This window comes from Urocampus carinirostris, chromosome 18 (assembly GCF_059441175.1).
Source record: "Urocampus carinirostris isolate Australia breed hairy pipefish chromosome 18, RoL_Ucar_1.0, whole genome shotgun sequence".
In the NCBI taxonomy this organism is placed as follows: domain Eukaryota; kingdom Metazoa; phylum Chordata; class Actinopteri; order Syngnathiformes; family Syngnathidae; genus Urocampus; species Urocampus carinirostris.
The window spans coordinates 14,753,880-14,777,669 of NC_142366.1; the positions used below are offsets into that span (position 1 = coordinate 14,753,880).

Here is a 23,790-nt window from a genome sequence, read left to right on the forward strand (position 1 = left end):
CTGTACTGTAATAGTCTGTGCAGCCCTTTGATACTCTTTGCGAGTAAGGGCGTCACAAATAAACATGACTTGACTTGACCTTATAAACACATACATATGTACTCTATGAAGTGAATATTATTATTACATTTCTTAATAATATAGAGCCTTTTATCTGTACCGCTTATCCTCAGTAGGGTCGCGGGGCTGCTGGAGCCCATTTCATTCATCTTCAGGTAGTGGGTAGGGGACACCCTGAACTGGTTGCCAGCCAGTCCACAGGGCACACAGGGACAGACAACTCACTCGCTCATTCAAACATGCATATATTTGGAATGTGGGAGGAAACCCACGCAAGCACGGGGCGAACATGCAAACTCCGCACAGGAAGGCTGGTAGCTGGATTTGATCCCATGACCTCAGAACTGTGCCCCGCATGTGCTAACCACTGTGCTGCCGTGCTGCCTATACAGGTATATATTTATATATATATATATGTATATATATATATATATATATATATATATTAGTATTTATGTCTGTTTTGTGGGTCAAATATGGCTCCTTCAGCATTTTGGATGGTCAACCCCTGGTCTAGTGGAAACAAATGCATTTCCTTACCCCTTCAAAAGAAAAAAAATACAAAAACTCATACACAAGTCATGCACACCCCCTTCAGCAACATTGGAGTGTGCAAAAAAACCTCTGAAAATGCACTACAATCATTTCGGCGCACAACTTTCAGTATCACCATTTTGGGTGGGTAAGTTTTGCACAAGTTTTGAAAGACTTAAAGGTCTATTTTTTTTTTTCCCAGTAAAACAAGTGACACGCCCCCTTATCCGAGGTTTTACAGTTACCATCACACCTTCTTTTGCAATATTGGAGTATGCATGGTGCAAAAAAAACTATATAAATTAAAAAATCATTAAAATCACTGGGTCCACCACTCTTAATTTCATCATTTCGCGTGTGCAAGTTCAACACAAGTTTAGAAAGATTTGAAAGCCTACTTTTCATTTTTCTTCTGCTCTAAATTAAACGGTGCACCCCTCCCGTACACCCCTTTTTTTGGAATATTGGAGTGTGCCTGGTACAAAAAAAAAATCAAAATCACTAGGTCCACCACTCTGAATTTCACCATTTCGGGTGTGCAAGTTAAGCACAAGTTTAGCGTGATTTGAAATTCATGTCTCGATTTTCTTTTGCAATAAAATAGTTAGCCCACCCCTTCAGCATACTAGCATCTGAGAATTCCTTGGCCGAAAAAATGTACTTCCACTCAACTTACACTTCCCTTTTAGATGGAAAAATATCACCAAATAAATACCCCCTCCCCCAATGTTACATGGGATGTTTCAAATTGGTTGGGATATTACCTAATTATTACATAAACACAGGAGACCGTGTGCGCTGGTGTTTATCTTGAGGAGAATAGACCCAGGAAGGGGAATAAAATTAAGATGAAAGTAAACATTATGCTTGGCAGTCATTTAGGAAGTGAAAAACCTTATGTTGTCTAAGCGGCAGGCAAATTTTGTGAGGTTTAGGTGTTAACCAATGAGGAAAAACAGAGTTTTAAGTGAATTTTGTTGATATATATGTATAGGGCAGCACGGCGGAGCAGTGGTTAGAGCGTGTGAGGCACCTTCCTGTGTGGAGTTTGCATGTTCTCCCCGTGCTTGCGTGGGTTTCCTCCCACATTCCAAAAATATGCATGTTTGAATGAGCTAGTGAGTTGTCTGTCCCTGTGTGCCCTGCGACTGGCTGGCAACCAGTTCAGGATGTCCCCTGCCCACTGCCCGAAGATAGCTGGGATGGGCTCCAGCACCCCCGTGACCCTAGATAGATAGATAGATAGATACTTTATTCATCCCCAAAGGGAAGATAGATACTTTATTCATCCCCGCAGGGAAATTCACATTTCCAGCAGCATCCCTGCATTGAGAACAATACAATAATAAAGCAAAAAGAATACAATATACACAGGGTTGGGTAGGGTTACTTTAACTTGATTACTTTCAATTACTTCTGGATTACTCCAATACAAAATATGCTAATAAAAGACATAATAAACTAAATATGAAAAAAATAATGATGACTCACAACACGTGGTAAGCTTTCTCTCCTGGCTTTGATCTCCGGCAAAACTAACATAAAATGCGACAGAAACAAAATGAAAATAAATCCAAACAGCTTGCCAACATCATTTTTGCCGTTCCATGTATTCCGTTACTCCTTAAGCCTGCACAAAATTTAGTACCGGTAATTTTATTCATATTTACTTTCTTTTGTCTTTTATTAGCATATTTGGTATTGGAGTAATCCAAAAGTAATTGAAAGTAATCCAGTTAAAGTAACCCTACCCAACCCTGAATATACAAATGCCCAATGTAACGGTAATATGCAATGTAGGGGGTGTGGTTTAATGTGGGCTTTTACTCCCCCGGGTGGAGTTAAAGGGCCTCATGGCATGAGGAAGAAAAGATCTCTTCAGTCTGTCCGTGGTACAAGACAGTGACAGCAGTGAGGATAAGCGGTGCAGATGATGGATATATTTATATATTTATATATACATATATATATATATATATATATATATGTAGATATTTGTATATCTATATCTATATATAGATATAGATATATATATACTTTTTCTTAGTTTTTTCAATAGAAAGTTAAAAAAAATATATAAAATGTGCAAAATTATCTGACATGATTATTTTAAAAGTTTAATTTGGATTATTTGACCAAAAAATAAAAGACTAAAATAAATACAATACAAATAAATGAAAAAATAAAATAAACACAACTGTTTAAAGTGTGGCGCAGCTAACATAGAGTAAAAATGAATAAATAGAAATGATGAAAAAATGAAAGCAATAGGAAGTGAAAAGCTTGCTGTTGCCAGGCAGATTTTGTAAAGTTGAAAAAAAGGCAGTTTTGACAACTTTTTTCATGAACATTTTTCCTTTCACAACGAACTTCTCAATTTTTTTTACGGGATGTTTTTCAACGATGAAACATAATAAAAATACGTAAAGTAAGCAAAATTATACCTTGAAGTTTTTTTTGGGTTATATTTACAATATTCCATTTGTAAGGGCACTTTTTAGAGTGTGGTGCTGCTAACGTTGAGGACAAAAAAATAATAAAAAATGAAAATAAAGAGCAAGTGAAATGTTAATAATGCTTCTCTGTCCCTAGGCAGATTTTGTTGGGTTAACCAACTGGGAAAAGGCAGTTTTCACATTTTGAGTGAATGAATACATATATAAATCCAGGAGAGTAAAATATTTACAGATACAGAATAGTAAAAAATGTTTTCTTTATGCCGTAGTGCAACCCAACCAACGTGTGATTCGCATTCCTCTTTTTCGGCCAATTGCAGGCTTTGTTTCGCCCCTTTGGCCTATGCGAGCCTGTAAATGATAAAAAGGATCCGCCCCCTTTACCTCCGAATAGCTTCAGCCAATAGTGACTGATTCAAATGATGATTGACACATTGGTTAGGAAATGAAACGCCGGTATATAAATCCCAGACTTTGCCTTCGGGGGAAAATCGAGTCGGCGGCTGCTGGCCTTAGTTGCAAGACTTTGCGACTTAATATTGATCCATATATAAGGCACACTGTATTATAAGGCGCATGGTCAGCTTTTGAAAAAAATAAAGGCTTTTAGGTCCGCCTTATAGTGTGGAAAATACGGTAATCAATTTTACAGCCGATTCTAAGTAAAATAAAAACATGTATAAAATGATCACGATTATCCAACAACAATACAAACTACTATGAAAGCTCATTCTGGGATTTATTCAACTATATTGAAACAAAATAAACTGTACTTGTTAAGTGTGGAGCTACATTGAGAAATCAATAAAATACAAAAAATAGAAAAATGTAAATAAATACAAATTGAAACGCCCTATGTTGTTTGGGCAGCATGCTGTTGTTAGGCAGATTTTGTAGAGTTAACCAATGGAGGAAAAAAAGGCAGTTTTAACATTTTAAGTTCATTCCCAACTCTTCAATTTTATTGTCTTGGAGTATTTAAAATCTTCAGCTGCTTGGCTAATTCATCGCTTCCTGTCCATTATTTTTTTTCTTTTTGATGCTTTTGTCTCCTGAAGGATTCGTTTCCTTCCTTCCTTCCTGATTTCCTTCGTTCTTTTGGCTCTGCCCACTTTTGCATTGTGAATCGATCTGGAGGCACATTGCCTGTACTACTGAGGGCATCAAACTCATTTGAGCTCAGGAGCCACATGGTAGAAAATACATTCACAGGGGGCTGGACTAATAGATTGAAGAGAGAAAAAAAGAAACTGGGAGAAAGAGAAAAAGAGGGCAAATAATGAGAGAGAGAGAGAGAGATACAAAGAGAGAAAGAAATGGAGGGAGAAAGGATGGCAGTATAAGAGAGACAGCGAGAGAGAAAGTGAGATAAAAAAGAGAGAGTCAAGAGAGAAAAGAAGACAGGGAAAGAAAGAGAGAGAGCAGGGGAGAAAAAAAAAGAGAGAGAAACCTTTTGTAAGATTTATTGTTCTATATTCTTTATCAATTATCCATTATCGGTCAAATCATAATACGCTACAAAGCCAAGGGGCCGAGACACTTCAAGTCAAGGTCCTAGCCACAGAGCCAAGCAGCGATCAGTGCGAATGCACCGTTCCCGAAGGTAACTTCATAGATAGTACACAAATCCTGAACCACAGTTTAGATTACGTCATTTATTTTCCTTCATTGAAGCACACAGTCCAAAAATCACAGCCGCCAAAATAAACGCAAATTGATATAGGTACTTAAAATTTGTTGACCTGCAGATTCTGGGTGCCCGTTGATAGTAATCCAAGGAAAAAAAGTGTAGATTTCCAAAGGTAAGGGTGGGAAAAATATATATCCATTATTGTCCGCCGTGTCCACAAAAACTCACCTTTACCGGTCCCCACTTTCCCATCAAGCGGACATGTTTAAAACTGCAGCTCATTCTTCTCTTGTGCTTCTCATAGTGTTGTCTTGCAGGCCAGATTACAACAACAGGCTGCCTGTTTGAAACCTGTACTCTCCAGCTAGCACTTTTTACTTCTAATTTAGCTAACTAAGCTAATTAGCCAACTAGTTCTGAATACCTGTCATTGTACAATTTATTCTTCTTTATGTTTCTCGATTTCTTAAAATATAATTCTTTTGGGAATCTCACTTTCAAGTTTTATACATTGTATTCATTTTAACTTAAGTTTTATGTTTTTGTCTGTTAAAATTGAGAGCTAAGTGGCTTTTTATTGGAACCCTGTTACACTATTGTTAGCTAAGCTTTGCTTACATACCTAGCTTAGCTTTAGTACTCTAATGCTAGAACTTTTTTCTACTAACATAGCTTGCTAAACTAGCTAAATCGAGAGGTAATTAGCTATCAACCGTAACATTCTCGCAATTTGCTGGCTTGAGTAGCTCAGCCCAAGTACTTTAACGCTAGCATTTTTTCTGCAAACTTGGGCAGCTAAGCTAACTAAATCGAGAGGTAAAGGTTTTTATTGGAACACTGTTGTATTATTTTTTAGCTTATCTTTGTGTGCTTACCTAGCGTAGCCTAAGCACTCTAAAGCTAGCACTTTTCTACTGCTAACCTAGCCAGCAAAGCTAATCAATTAACTACTTTTGAATACTTATCCTTTTTAAATACAGAAGTAGCCCAATTTTCTACTAACTGTTTTCGCCATTTAATTTTTTTTTGACGTAATCTTTGAATGTCAAAATGTTAACGCCGTACGTCGCTAACCCGAAGCGCTAGTCGAGGTACAAGCGCTCTGTGGTTGTGCATAATGTACTTGCTAATGTTATGCTAATGTTATGCTAATGTCGGCGAGTTCTGAAGCGAGGGTCGGCCGCGGAATGTTGAGTGGCTCGTCGCACTTTCAACAAAGAACTTCATTATTCCAGAGTAGTCTCCATTTTTTTCTCTCTCTCTCCTTCAATCTCAAATTCCAGCACTCGCTCTTTATTTTTTAACATTGTTTCTCTGAAGTTAACTGACATGTTTTTCCGACAGTTTCCCTCTCTAGCCACACATGTTAGCCGTTATGATGCAGCTTATGGCCTGCCGTTAGCCACTGCTGTTAAAGTTAGCAGCTCCTCTTTGTCCTTCAGTGTCACTCGCCTTCCGCAGCACTGTGTTCTTCAACTTTTCTTTCTGCAGTTTCCTCCTCTAGCCACTCATGTTTGTCACTAGGCTGCAGACTATGTTTCTTCCTCATAGTTAATGTTAGCTTGCTTAGTTTTTAGCGTCAATCGCCTTCCACCGAAGGTCATCTTGTGATTATTTCATTTGAACATTTCCTTTACTAGCCCCCTATGTCAGTCACTTGGCTGCAGGCTCATATTTGACTTTTCTACTGTTTCATTCTCTAGCCACTCATGATAGCCACTCTGTTGCAGGCTTTGGCTCTTCACTAGCCTCTAATGTTATTGCTAGTTGTATCATGTAAATGAAGCTTGCTTCATTCTTCAGTGTCACTCGCCTTACTCACCTGGTCAACTTCGACTTTTTTACCCACTATTTCTTTCTCTAGCCACCCATATCAGCCACTTGGCTGCAGGCTACGGCATACTACTAGCCACTATTGTTAGTGTTTTCTGCTCCTGGTTTGTCTTTTAGTGTCCATCGCCTTTAATGGCTTTCTAATTTTGACTATTTTACCGCTGTTTCTTCCTCTAGCCACTCACGTTAGTCACTAGTCTGCAGACTTTTTCTTCCTTGTAGTTAATGTTAGCTTGCTTAGTTTTAGCGTCATTTGCCTTCCACAGCTGATCTTCGATTTCTTTATTCAAACATTTCCTTCTCTAGTCACCCATGTCAACCACCTGGCTGCAGGCTCATAATTGACTTATTCTACTGTTTCATTCTCTAGTCACTCACATTAGCCACTCTCATGCAGGCTATGGCTTGTCACTAGCCTCTAATGTTATTGCTAGTTGCTTCCTTCTTTAGTGTCACTCGCCTTCCACCACTGGTCACCTTCAACTTTTTTACCCACTACTTCATTCTCTAGCCACCCATGTACACCACTTGGCTCCAGGCTATGCCTCGCCGCTAGCTGCTATTGTTAGTTGCTCCTGCTTCGTCCATCGAAGTCGCTCACGTTCCACACTAGATTAGCACGCTTTCATTTTCTGTTAGGCTTCCTTGGTGTGTCTTCTTTGAATGCTCACGCTACAGCTCCAATTTCCTCTACAATGACCTCTAGTGGTGAAATATCACACACTGTCCCTTTTCACATGAGTTTTTCTGCTAATTTACAGGGGTTCCTGCATCGTTTGGACCAATATGCCGTCACCAAAATGGACAAAAATATCACGGAGGAAACGGTCAAGGTGAGCAGAATTTTTAGGGTAAAAAATGGATTACAAATGACATTTGTAAAAGAAAATGTAATGAAAATATAATTATATCCACATTTATCTGTCAGGTGTTGTTCTCCAACATTGAGGACATCCTGGCATTGCACAAAGACTTCTTGTCCATGGCAGAAGATCTTCTGCACCCGGACCCGCACGCCCATCACGAAGTCGGACGCTGCTTCTTGCACTTTGTCTGTGGCAAAACTTCAAATATTCCTTCAAAATAAAACACGTCAAAATATCTTGTTTATGTTTTGTGTTCACTCTGCAGAGGCAGCGTTTCCAGATTTATGACGAATACTGCGGAAATCACGAGAAGGCCCAACGGCTCTTGTTGGAGCTCAATAAGATCCGAAGCGTCCGGACATGCTTGCTGGTGAGAGAACTGTGGAAATACAATGTCATCGGTCATTGTTTTATTGTGTTTGGGTATAATGACTTGATAGTCACATATCTGAGAAAAGCAGATTGAGACCTTTATTTTGAAATATTACTCCATGTGGTTTGTTTGAAATAGTTTTTTGTGTTTGAAATCAGAGACATTTTGGGAATAAAATGTAAATTTTCGTCTGTTGCCTCATTATGTAAGAGTATTTAAGAGTATTTTATGTACCGTAAATTCCGGACTATAGAGCGCACCTGATTATAAGCCGCACCCACCACATTTTAAGAGGATAACCGCTTTTGTACATACACAAGCCGCACCTGTATATAAGCCGCATGCGCCCACATTAAAACATGTAACACAATCACAAATTTAACCCAAACTCTTCTTTGAGTCCCGCGATTTTGACTGAACATAAAGTACACAGTTCAAAAACCACAGTCGGCAAAATGAACGGAAAAGGATACCGGTAGTCAAGATTTGATGCAGACCTGCAGAGTCCGGGTCCCGTTAAAAGTAATCCAAGGAAAAAAAGTGTATATTTCCAAATGTAAGGGTGGGAAAAATATATATCCACTATTGTCTGCCGTGTCCACAAACACTTACCTTTACCGGTCCCCACTTCCCGTCATCACCCGCGTCTGTTACACCCCTTCTTTTTAATTGGTCAGTGCCAGACTTATCAGAATAAGTGTCCAAAATAAATACAAATAAATACATTACAAAAATATACAGTTGCAAATACATATTATACATGGTTACACATATTTACAAAGAAAGACGGTACACCGAGAGAGTTTTCAAAGCTTTAGTAATAATATTATAACTTTCATCCCAAACAACACGCTCGCAATACAGTTAACGGGTCTGTTGAGAAAAACATAGTGTACATGTTGATATCACGGTAAACCTTTCTCAACTTCCTCCCTACAACTGACGTCATCAAAGTTGTCCTCCTTCAGTATGGGAAAGAGACTGTTGTATAGACGTCGTCCCCACGCTCCCTTATTCCTATGTGCTCGATTGCGTTTAGCTTGTAAACTGCATCATGTGCCTTGAACCCGAGAGTTGCTGGCGGCTGTTAGAAAAATTACATAAATTGGCCGCATCACTGAATAAGCCGCAGGGTTGAACGTTTGGGAAAAAAGTAGCAGCTTATAGTCCGGAATTTACGGTATCTGAGAAGCACAGATTGAGACCTTTGATTTGAGGTGTCACTCTATATGGTCTGCTCAAAATCGATTTTCATCGTTTTTCGGTGGAAAATTATTTTTTGTTAGTTGTGTTATCATTTTTAGTGTATGTTGACCTTATAGTTACATATTTGAGAAGCGCAGATTGAGACCTATGATTTGAGGTATCACTCTTTGTGGTTTATTTAAAATCAAATTTTATTGTTTATCAGTGAAAATTTTGGAATATTTTTTGGGGGGGGTTTATTGCATCATCATTTTAGAGTGTCTTGACATTATAGTTACATATCTGAGAAGCGCAGATTAAGACCTTTAATTTGAGGTATCAGTCTTTGTAGTTTTTTAAAAATCTCTTTTTTATCGTTTGTTCATGGTGACTTCTCCAGCAAAATTATTATTTGTGTTCCTTCGATTGTCATTTGGGGGTATGTTGAGCTAATTGTTGCATATCTAAAAAGCATAGAGCTAGACCTTTCATTTAAGGCCTTACTCCACATGACTTGTTTAAAATTGATGTTTATTGCACCAGCCCGGTGGCCTTAGGGTTGGCCGCCCGCCCTGGGACTGGGATGTCACAGGTTTGAGCCTTGGCTGAGTCATACCTAAGACTTACAACATTAGTACACATTGCCTCCCTGTTTGGCGTTCAGCATTAGGGGTAGGGTTTGGGGACCTAATGACTTGTAAAAATCGGAAAAGACGACAAAAAATAAATAAATTGTATTGGTAAAGATTTTTTGGGGGAAAAAATGTTTAGTTCATTGCGTCATCATTTGAGAGTATGTGAGCTAATAGTTACATATCTGAGAATCAGATAATTTAAGGTATCACTCCATATGGCTCGTTCAAAATGTGAAGTATCTCTCACTCTATGTGGCTTGTTTGAAATCGATTTTGTTATCGGTAAAATTTCAAGCAAAATTATTTTTAGTATTCATTTCAACATCATTTGAAAGTAAAGTTATACCTCTACTTGCGAATTTAATTTGTTCTGGGAGAAGCTTTGTAACCTGAAATATTTGTAAGAAGAGACGCCTTTTCAAAGTAAATTTGCAAATCCGGTCCAAGACCCGCAAAAGTACAGTTTTTCAAAAAGACCATCAGAACATGATACAAATACATGTTGGAATTACGTTACTGCACGTTAAACATAAAATAAGAGGCATATAATGTAAAAAACAAAATAAAGAAAAAAAGAAATAATAAAAGTATGAATCTAGCTTTTAACTGGCTTCTTTGTTTACTATTCCTCAGCAGTGTTTTCTGCCTTGCATTTCTTGAAAAACTGATCCAATGACGTCTGCTTTTGCCTATCCATCGGAAATGCACGAGGCAGACGTTATCATAATGAGCGATAGTCCGACCTGTCAAGACTTTTTCCGGGTGATTTCTTTCCACAAATTCTGAGACTTTATGGAATTTTGCCAAAATGTTTTATTTTGGGCTGATGGCTGCATTCTCCTCCTTGTCGTCTCTGAACTCTTCCTCCACAGCGGCGTGTGTTTTCATACCTTTCTATGATCTATTGCTTGGTTTCGATGGCCATAAAAAGTCTCTTCCTCTTCTTTTTTCCTTTTCCACTTTTCTGCATGTCTTTTGTGGGGTCCATTGTTAATGATAGCTCTTTTAGCGTTACCATACAGTAGACTGTTTACAGAGTGAAAAGTGGACTCGTAGAGCATGCTGGGATTCACGCATACACACCGGTTGCCAGGTAGAATAGAAGCACGTACTTTGACTTTGTATCCTGAAACACCTTTGTATCTAGAGACAATATTTCCCCGTTCAGTGACTTTGTAACCTGACACCTTTGTATGTAGAGGCATTTGTAAGTAGAGGTGCCACTCTACGTTAAACTAGTTGTTACTTATCTGAAATGCGTGGATTGAGACCTTTAATTTGAAGTATCCCTCCATGTGGTTTGTTTGAAATTAACGTTATCGTTAATCATGGATGACATTTTCTGGAAAAAAACGTTTTTTAATGATCATTTTAGAGTATCCTGACCAAATAGTTACAAATCTGAATAGGGCACATTGAGACCTTTAGTTTGAGGTATCACTCCATGAGGTTTGTCTGAAATCCATTTTTATCGTTAGTTATCGGGAAAGTTATTTTTTGGACTTTTCATCATCACTTGAGTGTATTTCCACCTATTAGTTAAATTTTTGAAAAGCACAGATTGAGAACTTTAATCTGAGATATAACTCCGTACGGTTTGTTTGAAATCGATTTTTATCGTTTTTTAGTGAAATTCTAGGCAAAATTATTATGCTTTGGTGTTGATTGCATCATTATATGAGAGTATATTGACATTAAAATTCCATATTGGAAAAGCATGGATCAAGACCCCTAGTTTGAGGTCTCACTCCCTGAAGCCTGCTTGAAATTGATTCTAATCGTTAATCGAATGTGTTTTCTGAAAAAAATATTATTTCTTGTTCATCGCGTCATCATTTGAGAGTATGTTGACTCAATAGTTGTTTTTTCATCTGAAAAGCACAGATGGCGACATTTTATGGGGTGTCACTCCAAATAGATTTTTATAGTTTTTTTGGTCACATTTCCAACGTACGTTTTTGTTTGTGTTGTCATTTTGTGAGTTTATATTAAAAGAAGAGTTACATATCCTAAATGCTCATTTACAAGGCTTTAATTTGAGTTATTACTCGAAATGGTTTTTCGGAATTCTTTTTTAATCGTTTTTATGAATATTTTGCGCAAAACCTTTGTTTTTATTTGGGTCCTTGTCAGCTCGTTTTTGTGTGTGTCTAGAACTGCATGTTGCTAGGGGGCCGTAACAACACAGAAGTCCCGTTGGAGGGCTACTTGGTTGTTCCCATTCAGAGGATCTGCAAATACCCGCTTCTTCTCCGAGTGAGTGAAGTTTCTTTTCTAAGAAAACAAAAAACAAAAAAAAAACATTGTGATTTTAAAAATATTTTTTTTAAATATTAGACGGATTCACCATTGATGGCAAGTAACGGCATTATTTGATAAATTGTTAAAAAAATCATGCATTGTGATTTCCGGATTTTTCTTTTTAGTTTATCTCTCTTACAGTGGACATGCACCTACAATGAAAATTTCAGACCCCTTCATGATTTCTACGTGGGATTGGGTGTTCAAATATGTATTTTCTTCACTGTATATATATATATATAATATATATATATATATATATATATACATATATATGTATGTGTGTGAAAAAAAAAAGTAAATTTAAAAATGAATACAATTTTGACAAACATTCAAAGTAAAATAAAAAAAATAGAAAATCTCATAGTCAACAAGTGTATTATTGTTTTTTTTCCAGTGCAGTGAACAGAAAAAAAGGAGAAAAATCTTATTTAAAGATAAAGAAAATAATACTTTTAAGAAATGAAACAAAAATGAAATGAATAGAAAATAAAACACTGAAAAAATATGTCTATATATAATTCTTTTAAAATAGTACTAAATGGTGAAACGGTAGTGTACTGTATAATTGGTACGTATTTGAAATGTTCAGGAACTCCTGAAGCGGACCCCCAAAAAGCACGAGGACTACGCACTTGTGCGGGAATCGTTGCAGATGATGAAGAACGTGTGCTCGGGCATCAACGAAGCCAAGCGGAGAATGGAGAAGCTGGAGCTCCTGGAAGAATGGCAGTCGCATATCGAGGGCTGGGAGGTGCGTTTATGTGAATACTTACGACTATGTTTTTTAGAGTTTTATTCAATTGTTTTCCTCATGTTTTGACTGTATTGCGTTTTCCAGCCTCCTTCAGTGGCGATGGTGGCTTTAAACTCCGAAATCAATTATTGGGAGGCATAGTTCATGGTTTATGCAACCCATGAGTGAATGTCTAAATATTTGAAGTGATGGCTACTGAAACTTTGAAAGCTTATTCAAGTCATGAGTATTACAACTTTAATGCTTTAAAGCAGGGGTGTCAAACTCATTTTAACTTGTGGGCCACATGCTAGACAAAAGAAAAACTCAAGGGGGCCAGAAAGAAAGAACAAGAAATAGAGAGAGAGAGAGAGAGAGAGAGAGAACAAAAGAGAGAGAACAAGAGAGAGAGAGAGAGAGAGAGAGAGAACAAAAGAGAGAGAACAAAAGAGAGAGTGGGAGAGAGAACAAAAGAGAGAGTGGGAGAGCGAACAAAAGAGAGAGTGGGAGAGAGAACAAAAAAGAGAGAACAAAAGAGAGAGAGAGAGAAAGAGAACAAAAAAGAGAGTGGGAGAGAGAACAAAAGAGAGAGTGGGAGAGAGAACAAAGGAGTACAAAAGAGAGAGTGGGAGAGAGAACAAAAGAGAGAACAAAAGAGAGAGAGAGATAGAACAAAAGAGAGAGTGGGAGAGAGAGAACAAAAGAGAGAGTGGGAAAGAGAACAAAAGAGAGAACAAAAGAGAGAACAAAAGAGAGAGTGGGAGAGAGAGCAAAAGAGAGAGTGGGAGAGAACAAAAGAGAGAACAAAAGAGAGAACAAAAGAGAGAACAAAAGAGAGAACAAAAGAGAGAGTGGGAGAGAGAACAAAAGAGAGAGTGGGAGAGAGCACAAAAGAGAGAACAAGAGAGAGAGAGAGAGATAGAACAAAAGAGAGAGTGGGAGAGACAACAAAAGAGAGAACAAAAGAGAGAGTGGGAGAGAGAACAAAAGAGAGAGTGGGAGAGAGAACAAAAGAGAGAACAAAAGAGAGTGAGAGAGAGAGAACAAAAGAGAGAGTGAGAGAAAGAGAACAAAAAAGAGAGAAAGAGAACAAAAGAGAGAAGAAGAATGGGGGAGAACAAAAGAGAGAAGAAGAATGGGGGACAACAAAAGAGAGAAGAACAAGAGAGGAGAGAGAGAGAACAAAAAAGAGGAGAGAGAGAGAGAACAACAGAGAGAGAGGGAACTAAAGAGAGCGTAAACAGAACAAAATAAAGTGAAAGAGAAGGAAAAAAACAGAGAAAGAGAAAAAATGAGAAGAGGATAGAGAGACAGGGAAAGACAGCACGAAAGAGAGAGAAAAAGAAAGCTAATAGAGAGTGACAAAGAGAAAAAGAAAGAGCGGGATTTAAAAGAGATAAAGAAAAATAGAGAAAAAGACTGAGTCAAAAAGAGAGAGAGAAAAACAGAGAAAAAAAAAATACAATGTGTTCCACTCTTACCCATTCACACTCGCACAATGATAGCAGCATCAGCCATGCAATGCAACTACCTACATTTCGGTAGCATTAGGAATTCAGTGTCTTGCCCAAGGACACCTCAACATATAACACAGAGTTATCGAACCTGCGACCTCTCGGGCCTAAGATGAGCGCTCTACCTCCTAAGCTAGTGACGCCCCAGAAAATTTAAAAAAGGACTGAAAAGGATGAAATAGTATAATAAGTACTGACAAGTAATGAAGAGTAACAAAAAGTAAGAAAGAGTAATGAAAAGTCTCATTAGGTACTGAAAAATATGAAGAAGTACTAAAGAGTATGAAAAAGTACTGAAAAGTATGAAATAGTACGAAAAGTAATGAAAAGTCAAACAAGAAACTGCAAAATTTGAATAATTACTAAAGAGTTTGGAAAAGTATGAAATAGCGCATAAAGTACTGAAAAGAAAGAAAGAGTATTGAAAAGTATATTAAGGTACTGCAAAGTATGAAAAAGTACTGTACTAGTTAGTAAAAGTCTAACATCTGTGTGGATGTCGAAAAGGTCCCGAAAGAGCAATAAAAACATAAAAAGTCTTGCTTGGCGGTTCAAGTATTTTTAGCTGCCGGGAAGTCAATCTCTCTTACACGCAGGATGTTATTCCACGGCCAACATTAGAAAAGGAAGCGGGGGTGCGCATTTCATATTTTCACCCCCCCAGAGACAAGAACGGAAAGGCTGCCCGGGATTTTTGTAATCCGTTCTCTTCCCACATGCGGATATTGAATATATAATTGGACCATTTAAGGGTTCCAACATCAGCGACAAGTCTAGTGCTAAAGTTTGTGGCACTAGCTGCTAATGCTAGGTGACACTGGCCACTAAATTTAGCAGCTGCAACGGCAATTGTAGCAGCTAATGCTAAAGATTGCAGCCCTTGCTGATAACGCCAATTGATACTTGCCACTAATCCTGGCGGCTGCAAGGGCGATGGTAGCGGCTAACGCTTAAGTCTGTGGCACTAGCCGCTAATGCTAGGTGACACTGGCCACTAGTTCTAGCGACTGCAAGTATGCGGCATTAGCTGCTACTGTTCTTTGACACTCCCCATTATTGTAAGCAAAAGCGACAGTTGCGGCTAATGCTAAAGTCTTCCCTGCTATTACTGCTAACATGCTAATGATAGATAGATAGATAGATAGATAGATACTTTATTCATCCCCGAAGGGAAATTCACATTTCCAGCAGCATCCCTGAGCTGAGAACAGTACAATAATAAAGCCAAAAGAATGCAATATACAAATACCCAGTGTGACGTGCAAATGCCCACTGTAGCGTGTTATATAGAGTAACTAAATAGTGCTACACAGAATACATATTGCAGTAAGATTCGGTAATATCCAATGTAGGTGGTGTGGTTTAATGTGGGCCTTTACTCTGCCGGGTGGAGTTAAAGAGCCTCATGGCATGAGGAAGAAAAGATCTCTTCAGTCTGTCCGTAGTACAAGACAGTGACAGCAGTCTGTCGCTGAAACTGCTCTTCTGTCTGGAGATAATGCTGTGTAGTGGATGCGATGGATTGTCCATGATTGACCTCAGCTTTTTGCGGATGCGGATATTGTTTATCAAATTGGACGTTTCCAACATGGCAAATACTGTGGCACTAGCTGCTAATGCTAAAGTTTGTGGCATTAGCTGCTAATGTTAGGATACACTGGCCACGACTGGAACCAGCGGCAAGGAACGATGGTAGCAGCTAATGCTAAAGTCTTTACTGCTACTTCTGCTATTGTGCTAATGCGGATATCGTTTACTCAGTGTTTTCAGGGTTCTAACATAAGCGACACATCTAATGCTAAATTCTATGACACTAGCCGCTAATGCTAAAGTTTGTGGCACTAGCTGCTAATGCTTGGTGACCCTGGCCACTCATCTTAGAGGCTACAAGGGCGATGGTAGGGGCTAAACCACCCGTCTCCAATATAGCTTTTGCAGTAACCAGGTAGCCCGCCAAAAACACCTGAGTAACCTGCGGACAGGTTCTTAAAATGGCTCACCAGTGACGGGTCATTGTGATTATCTAGTAAATTTGATCTATAATTGGCATTCTGTTTTAGTGGCTGTCTTAACTTTCAATAATTACAACCTTGTAATAACATAGTAGCACCATAGTGATAACATAAGTTGACCACTAATGCTAGCAGCAGCAATGGCAATAGCAGCAGCTAACGCTAAAATCTGTGGCACAAGCTGCTAAGATTAGCTGAGGCTTGCCACAAATTTTAGCAGCTGCAAGGGTGATGGTAGCAGCTAAAGCTAAATTCTCTGGTATTAGCCAATAATGTGAGGTGACACTGGTTTATGTTAGCATCTGCAAGGGTGATGGTAGCAGCCGATGCTAAAGTCTTCAGTGCTACTTGTGCACGCTCAGATATTGAATATTTAATTGTACGTTTTCAGGGTTCCAACATCACAGACACGTGCACGGAGATGCTGATGCACGGCGTCCTGTTGAAAATATCTGCCGGAAACGTCCAGGAACGCATCTTCTTCCTCTTCGACAAGCTACTTGTATACTGCAAGAAGAAAAACAGGTGCGGTGACTCTTTTGTTTCTGAATTTGGTGAAATGACTCCTTATATTCTGAAATTCGTCCCCCGTTTTCTGTTGAGAATTCGACTGTTTATTTCAGAGTAGGCTAATAAGCTTTATGGTATTGCGCATAACCGGTTTCAATACATGCAATATTACCAAGATTACTGTAGATACTGCAGCTCGTATATGTGTCCATCCATTGGCAAGAAAAAGGCGGTGACATTTCGCTAAATTCAATTTTTTAACTTGCTCAAATGTGATTTTTCTACAAGGTGCAAATGCTCTGTGCGTTACTGTTCTAATGCAATCCCCAAAAATGAGATAGAAAGTCGTTCTCATGACGTTTGCACAAGGGGTGACATTTCACGCGGGAGGTAAATTTTTTCAGGACACCACAGGCAATAAAATAACACGCTGTTAAACAGCACTAACCGGGACTGATCGGCGGAGAAGAGCATGCAGTAAGCAGCCAGCCCAACCAGGAGTCAAAAACAACAAAAAAGAACCCAGCAGGTGGAAAGATCTGGGGAGGCGGTGAGGAAGAAGGAGGCGATAGGGGGCGGCAATCCGAAGTCAGAAGTTTAAACGTAGTGCGGTTGTGAAACCGCAAAGGACTGTGTTTTTTTTGTCAAGGTTTCTTACTGAGTGGTGGAGTTTTGGCCAGCCACAATTGTTACTGTTCGAGTTTTAAAAGCACAGACCAATCAGAGGCAAGTTTTAATAGCACAAGCCAATAAACGCGATTCAAAGTTTGCTAGCACCACACTATGCCACAACCACTGTGTGAGCTCATTGAGTGTCATGACAGAGTCCATAAACATAGTCCCAGAGTCAACAAACGAAAAGGAAACGAAGCTTGCACCGAAGAAGGGTGGTACATCACTTGTTTGGACCTATTTTGGTTTGGACGAAGTGGACAGAAGAAAACGCCTGTTCCAATATCAACCTGCTATAACAGAACAAAAATTAAAAATAAGGCAAGACGAGAAGCATTTTTATAGGTGAAAAGAACGAGAGAGTGTCATAACCAGTGTTCCCTCTAAGCTGCGCGCGTGCGCAATTGCGCACTGCTCGCACTTTCTGGGCGCACAAGAAAATCCAGCCAGCGCACAAAAATGAGGGCTCAAAATTACTAATTAAGAAGCGACTCAAGTCAAAGTTACAGTGCATGAAGGTAAAAAATCACAGGTTCCCCTGACCTTGTGTCCTAAATGCGGTATTTTGAAGTCGAGTCGAAGGAGAACGAAGTTGAGTAAAGTTAGTAGAGTTTGTCGGAGAACCAGCTTGTTCGGCTCGGCTCACTAAAAGGAACCGGCTCTTTCGGGTCCTAAACGGCTCTTCGGGTTGTTTTTGCTTCTTTAATCCCAACATGACCAAATATTAAAGGAAGGGGGGAATAGAACAAAAAAGAAAAAAATACCAAAATGAAAAAGTAGTGAAAAGCTGAGAAAAAAAGAAACAAAAGGAAGAGAAAAAAGGAAAAATTTTGAAAAAAGACAGAAAAAAGAAAATAAAGAAATGTAGGAAAAAAGTAAATAGAGAACAAAAAGGAAAAAAGGAAAAGCTTGGAAAAAATAAACAAAATGAGATTTTTTTTAAAGGAATTAAAAAAAAAGTAGAAAAAAACCCTGAAAAAAGAATAAAAAGTTTGTGTTGCATTCAAATAATTTCCAATTACTGTATATCAAGTGAATCTTGTTGACAACATTGTACTTCCACTAAAAAATGTGATTAAGTACAGTTCTGTATCTTACAACCAACTAAATAAGCCCCCAAAAATGTTAATATTATGTGACAAAATATATCAGGAAATAAAAAGAAATGGATATCTTGTGAAAGAATTGTAAGAACAAACGACATTTGTAGGCCGTACAACCTTTGCAATAGTACATGAGTCAATTCATTCAAAAGAGAAAAATAATTTTGCATTACCGGAAACTCGGCAAAATGTAACTTGATGTCAAGTTTTGGACATGTTTGATAATTAATTATCTTGCCACACTTGGGATTATGGTTGCTCACTGTTGTTTCAAGCGCTGCTCACCGACTTTGTGTGAACGCTCAGACCCCTGGAAAATTACAGGGAACATTTGTCATAACCACGCCAAAAAGAATCATTATTAATGCACAGTAACTAGCTCCAACTGATTAAAACATAAAAGTCACACGATCCAAGATATATATTGGAAAACCAACTGAATAAAAACAAAAAGACAACCCAGAATATTTTGGGACACTAACTAGCTCCAACTTAACAAAACATGAAAACAACACATTGCAGGACATATATTGGAAGACTGGTGAGTGGATCCCTTAACCACTAGGGTGATAGGGGCACCATTTTCAGTGAAGTGTCTTGGGCAAGTACAGCCTGGTGGCGCCCATCCCTATCCAGCCCAACATATGTTTCCACCCGGTCTTGACCCAGGGACCTTTGGAATGTCAAGCTAATGTGCTAACCACTTCTGTTATTCAGTGCCTCCTAGTGGTTAAAAATTTAATTTATTTAAAATACGTATTGAAATACCCCTCCTGATGTCTTCATTTTGAAGGACATCTTTCATACTTCTGTTTGTTTTGTTCCATTCTCTCCAGACGTTTAAAAAACAGCAAAGGAACCACCGAGGTACCTCGCTACCTCTTTCGAGGCAGAATCAACACTGAAGTCATGGAGGTGGAAAATGTGGACGACGGCACTGGTCAGTTATTAATACCAATGGAAATAATGATCCATTTTTCTCGGCCAAGGCATCTGTGACTTTTAGTATCAGAGCCTCCTTATAATTTCTAGAAGTGATGCATTTTTACATCACCTTACCCACAATCCTTTGCACTTTCCAACCTTTCTATATGTCAGTGTTCTGGTGCTCATAACAATATCGCTTATCGGTTGATTCAGCCGATTACCACAGCTCCGGCAACATCGTGAACAACGGCTGGAAGATCCACAACACGGCCAAAAACAAATGGTTCGTTTGCATGGCCAAGACGGCCGAGGAGAAGCACGAGTGGCTGGAAGCCATCATGAAGGAGCGAGAACGTCGTAGGAGTAAGTTACAAACCCAAAAACGCCAGAAAAAGCCATTCGGGAGTCTTTAAGCGATGTTTTTTTTTGGAAGGTCTGACGCTTGGAATGGAGCAGGACACGTGGCTGATGGTGTCCGAGAAAGGGGAGAAGCTTTACCAGCTCATGAGCAAAGGACACCTCATCAAGGACCGAAAGCGCAAGCTCAGCACGTTTCCCAAATGCTTCCTGGGAAGGTAAGATGATAAATTTGTACAAAAATATAAATAAAGAAAATTCACCATTCGACTTGATGATGGCAGTAGCCCTTTACCACTTTGCCCTTGACTTTCCGTGAGAATTTTAGCCCACCCCATTTCCGACCTGGTGACGGTAAATAAAAAAGGAAAGTTGACTGTGAAGGCCGCCATTCATAAGTGGAAATTTGAGTATTTCTTCACCAAAATCAGAAAGAACTGCGTCTGCCTAATTTCTAAGATAGTGTTGCTGTTTTCAAATAATATAATATCAAGATGTCTTGCCAGACAAAACATGCTGACTACCAAAAGCTAACTGGAAAACCAACACTGTGAAAAGGTGAAGCAACCCCATTTCCGACATGGTGATGGTAGTTAAAAAAGGAAAGTTGACTGTGAGGGCTGCCACTCCTAAGTGGAAATTTGAGTATTTCTTCACCAAAATCAGAAAGAACTGCGTCTGCCTGATTTCTAAGATACTGTTGCTGTTTTCAAATAATATAATATCAAAAGGTCTTGCCAGACAAAACATGCTGACTACAAAAAGCTAACTGCAAACCAACACTGTGAAAAGGTGAAGCAACTGGAAGCAGTTTTTTTGGCACGACAGCGCTTTTTCAGGAGAACTTGCGAATCAAATGAAAATGCTACAAAGGCGAGCTACCAAGTCACGGCGCTGATCGCCAACCACTACGGGGAGGGTGAATTTATTAAAGACTCTACAAAGAATGACAGGCTGAAGAGTCAGCCCTCAGACATTTTCAGCTTACCAAATCTGATCTGCTTTCTGAAAAGTCTGGACATACCTTTGCTAGAGGATGCTAGCATTAGCGGTTCCAGTGGCAATGTTGCCATCGCGGCCCTAGCGTTAGTGGCTAGTGTCACTTCGCATTAGCAGTTTGTGCTGCTTACTTTAGCATTGGCGGCTGACAAGGTGAATTCAATGCTAGCTTTAGTGGCTATGTTCGCCGCTTTTGAAAATGAATGAATATGTAAATTTAGTACCATCCTTAGCATGTAATTTTTACCTGAATATAAAGGTAGTAGTAAAAAAAGGAAAGCAGATTCAACAGGTAAAAATCAGAATTGTTTTTAAAAAAAAAGTGAGAAAAATACCGTATTTTCCGCACTATAGGGCGCACCAGGTTATAGGGCGCACCCCCAAAAAATAGTTTTTGGTCCTATATCTTCCATAGATAAGGCGCACCGGATTATAAGGCGCTACAATGGGAACATCGACAAAACAGTCAGATGATTCAGTCCAACTGATTACCCCCTTAACATTCCCAAAGCTTGCAAAGAAGCAAATACGTGTCGTAGACACGTGCGGATGCGGTGTCCGTACGATGTCACTCAAATGCATCATTTCAAATATCATTCGGAAGGTTAAAGTCTTGGGAATCAAGAAATGGCAAACATTTCTTAGTTTCTATTTTCTTTTTTGCTCGCAACTTTACTGTGCATATGACAATAAACACTTCGAATTGAGTTTAATTCACTCATCTCATCACAGCAACATCAAGATCGTTCTAAAACAAGATACCGGGAAAATATAAAGCCGCATAGCTCACCTAAGTTCTCACGTTCAATAATGATACGCAATCATTGTCTTCTTACAACCGTGAGTGAAGTAAATCCAGGAGAGTAAATTATTTGCAAACACAGACTAATAAAACATGTTTCTTTATGGTGTACTTTAGCAAGCTTGCTAAGCTTGCTACGCCATTGCTAAACTCGGCCAATTGCAGGGTTTGTTTTGGCCATCTAGCCAATCCGAGGCTCCGAATAACTTCAGCCAATAGCGATCGATTTAACGGATGATTGACACATCTTTTTCGGCCAATTGCAGGGTTTGTTTTGGCCCTCTAGCCAATCCGAGGCTCTTAATAACTTCAGCCAATAGCGATCGATTCAACGGATGATTGATACATCTTTTTCGGCCAATTGCAGGGTTTGTTTTGGCGCTCTAGCCAATCCGAGGCTCCGAATAACTTCAGCCAATAGTGATCGATTCAAATGATGATTGACACATTGGTTAGCCAATGAAACGCCGGTATATAAATCCCAGCATACACCGCGGACTACTCCACGTTCGGGGGAAAATCGAGTCGGCGGCTGTTGCGAGACCTTGTGATTAATGTTGATCCATAAATAAGACGCACTGTATTATAAGGCGCATGGTCAGCTTTTGAAAAAAATTAAGACTTTTAGGTGCGCCTTATAGTGCGGAAAATACGGTAGTTAGCATTTGGATAGCGTAGCCATCAAATCACAAACATCAGTGACAAGCGTTTAGAGCTCGAATGCTAGCTTTAGCAGCTATTGTTACTGTTATATCTAATATTTTATACAATGTATTTATTTTTTATGTCTGATAAAATTAAGGTTATTTATGTTGAAAAATGGTATCGAATTTTACATTTCTTTTTTAAATACAGGGAAAAATGTTAGCTCACAACTATGTAGAGTTGCTAATGTGTAAGACATTTATGCTAGTCATATGTGGGTGTACAGTAGTTCCTGATTGATTTGACACCTTATGCCGGTCACATGTAAGTCTTGTTGCTGATTGGTTAGCCACCTTATATTAACCATAGGTTTGTTTAGTTGCTAATTGGTTAGCCATCCTATGCTAGATATATGTAGGCCTTGTTTCTAATTTATTTGCTACTTGGTGCCAGGCATACCTAGTTCCAATTCCTAATAGTTATCCACTTTATACTAAACAAGTCAAAAATAGCCCCTTATGCTAGTACTATGTAGATTGAGTTGCAGAATGATTAGCCACCTTATGGTAGTCATATCCAAGTTTAGTTGCTATTTGGTTAGCCACCATATGCTAGTCCTGTCGTATAAATTTTAATGTGCTGTTTGTGTGCATTTTAGATCAGGTTAGTCATTTGGGCTCTTGCCTTTATTTTATTAGGTATCTACTAATGACATGTGAGATAGCTAGGTTAGCTTAGCCACTATTAGCTTATTTGTTACTTTTTTAATCAGTATTGACCAAATAAAAAAAAATCCTTAAAAGTTTATGAATCAGTGACTATGTTAGCTTAGCATGCTAGTTGTTATATTTTTCACAATGTGCTTGTGAGACTGTGAGAACTTTTTCCTCAGTTTTCTTCTTTCGTGGTTTACAAATGAACACGTCAAGGTCGAGTGCTCATAAAAAATGCAACGTTTGTTTTGCTAGTGCGCTCAGACAAGGAACCGCGGGGATATAATCAGTGCGGAGCATGTTGGTCGTTTTCAGGCTAGCATCATAGTTTTAAAGTTATGTCATTATGTTATTGTTCTCTAGCGAGTTTGTATCCTGGCTAATGGAAATCAGAGAAACAGGAAACCCTGAGGAGGGCGTCCATCTTGGCCAGGCGCTGCTGGAGAATGGCATCATACACCACGGTTGGTCACCGAAGCTTCTCAAATACAAATTAATTTTGTTTTGGGAGTAGTCAAGTCAAGTCATTTTTATTTGTATAGCCCTAAATCACGAAGAGTCTCAAAGGGCTTCACAGATTGTTACACTATATTACACAAACTATTTTCAACCGACAAGAGGAGTAGGTTATTCGTATGCAATAGAGACATCCTTTTGAATGTAAATGAGGTAATTATGGTACATATTTTTTTAAAAGATCAGAAAAGAGCATCAAATGTACAGATATAAATAAAATGTTGTATTGAGTTGGAGTATTGAAGTACTAATAATATACAAAATAATTATAGCTATATATAGTGTTATACAGTAGTGCAAAGAGTGCAAGAGGAGCAGCTAACCAGATGTGCAAAATGGGCAGTCAGGTAAACAAGTCAAAATACTAATAAAATACTAATTTTGTTCCATATATGGGCTTTTAAACAGAAC

General features: G+C 38.8%; 1 protein-coding gene across 2 annotated transcripts in view; it reads left to right on the forward strand.

The window, feature by feature from the left end:
- prex2 (phosphatidylinositol-3,4,5-trisphosphate-dependent Rac exchange factor 2) overlaps nucleotides 1–23,790 on the forward strand; it is a 73,120-nt gene that overhangs the window by 911 nt on the left and 48,419 nt on the right. For both annotated transcript variants that reach the window (XM_088321922.1, XM_088321923.1), the window contains exons 2-11: nucleotides 7,275–7,346; nucleotides 7,442–7,564; nucleotides 7,645–7,749; nucleotides 11,727–11,828; nucleotides 12,466–12,627; nucleotides 16,527–16,660; nucleotides 19,257–19,360; nucleotides 19,561–19,710; nucleotides 19,781–19,922; nucleotides 23,227–23,327. In XM_088321922.1, coding sequence (XP_088178048.1) covers nucleotides 7,275–7,346; nucleotides 7,442–7,564; nucleotides 7,645–7,749; nucleotides 11,727–11,828; nucleotides 12,466–12,627; nucleotides 16,527–16,660; nucleotides 19,257–19,360; nucleotides 19,561–19,710; nucleotides 19,781–19,922; nucleotides 23,227–23,327 — 1,195 coding nt within the window. The remainder of the gene's footprint in view (nucleotides 1–7,274; nucleotides 7,347–7,441; nucleotides 7,565–7,644; nucleotides 7,750–11,726; nucleotides 11,829–12,465; nucleotides 12,628–16,526; nucleotides 16,661–19,256; nucleotides 19,361–19,560; nucleotides 19,711–19,780; nucleotides 19,923–23,226; nucleotides 23,328–23,790) is intronic.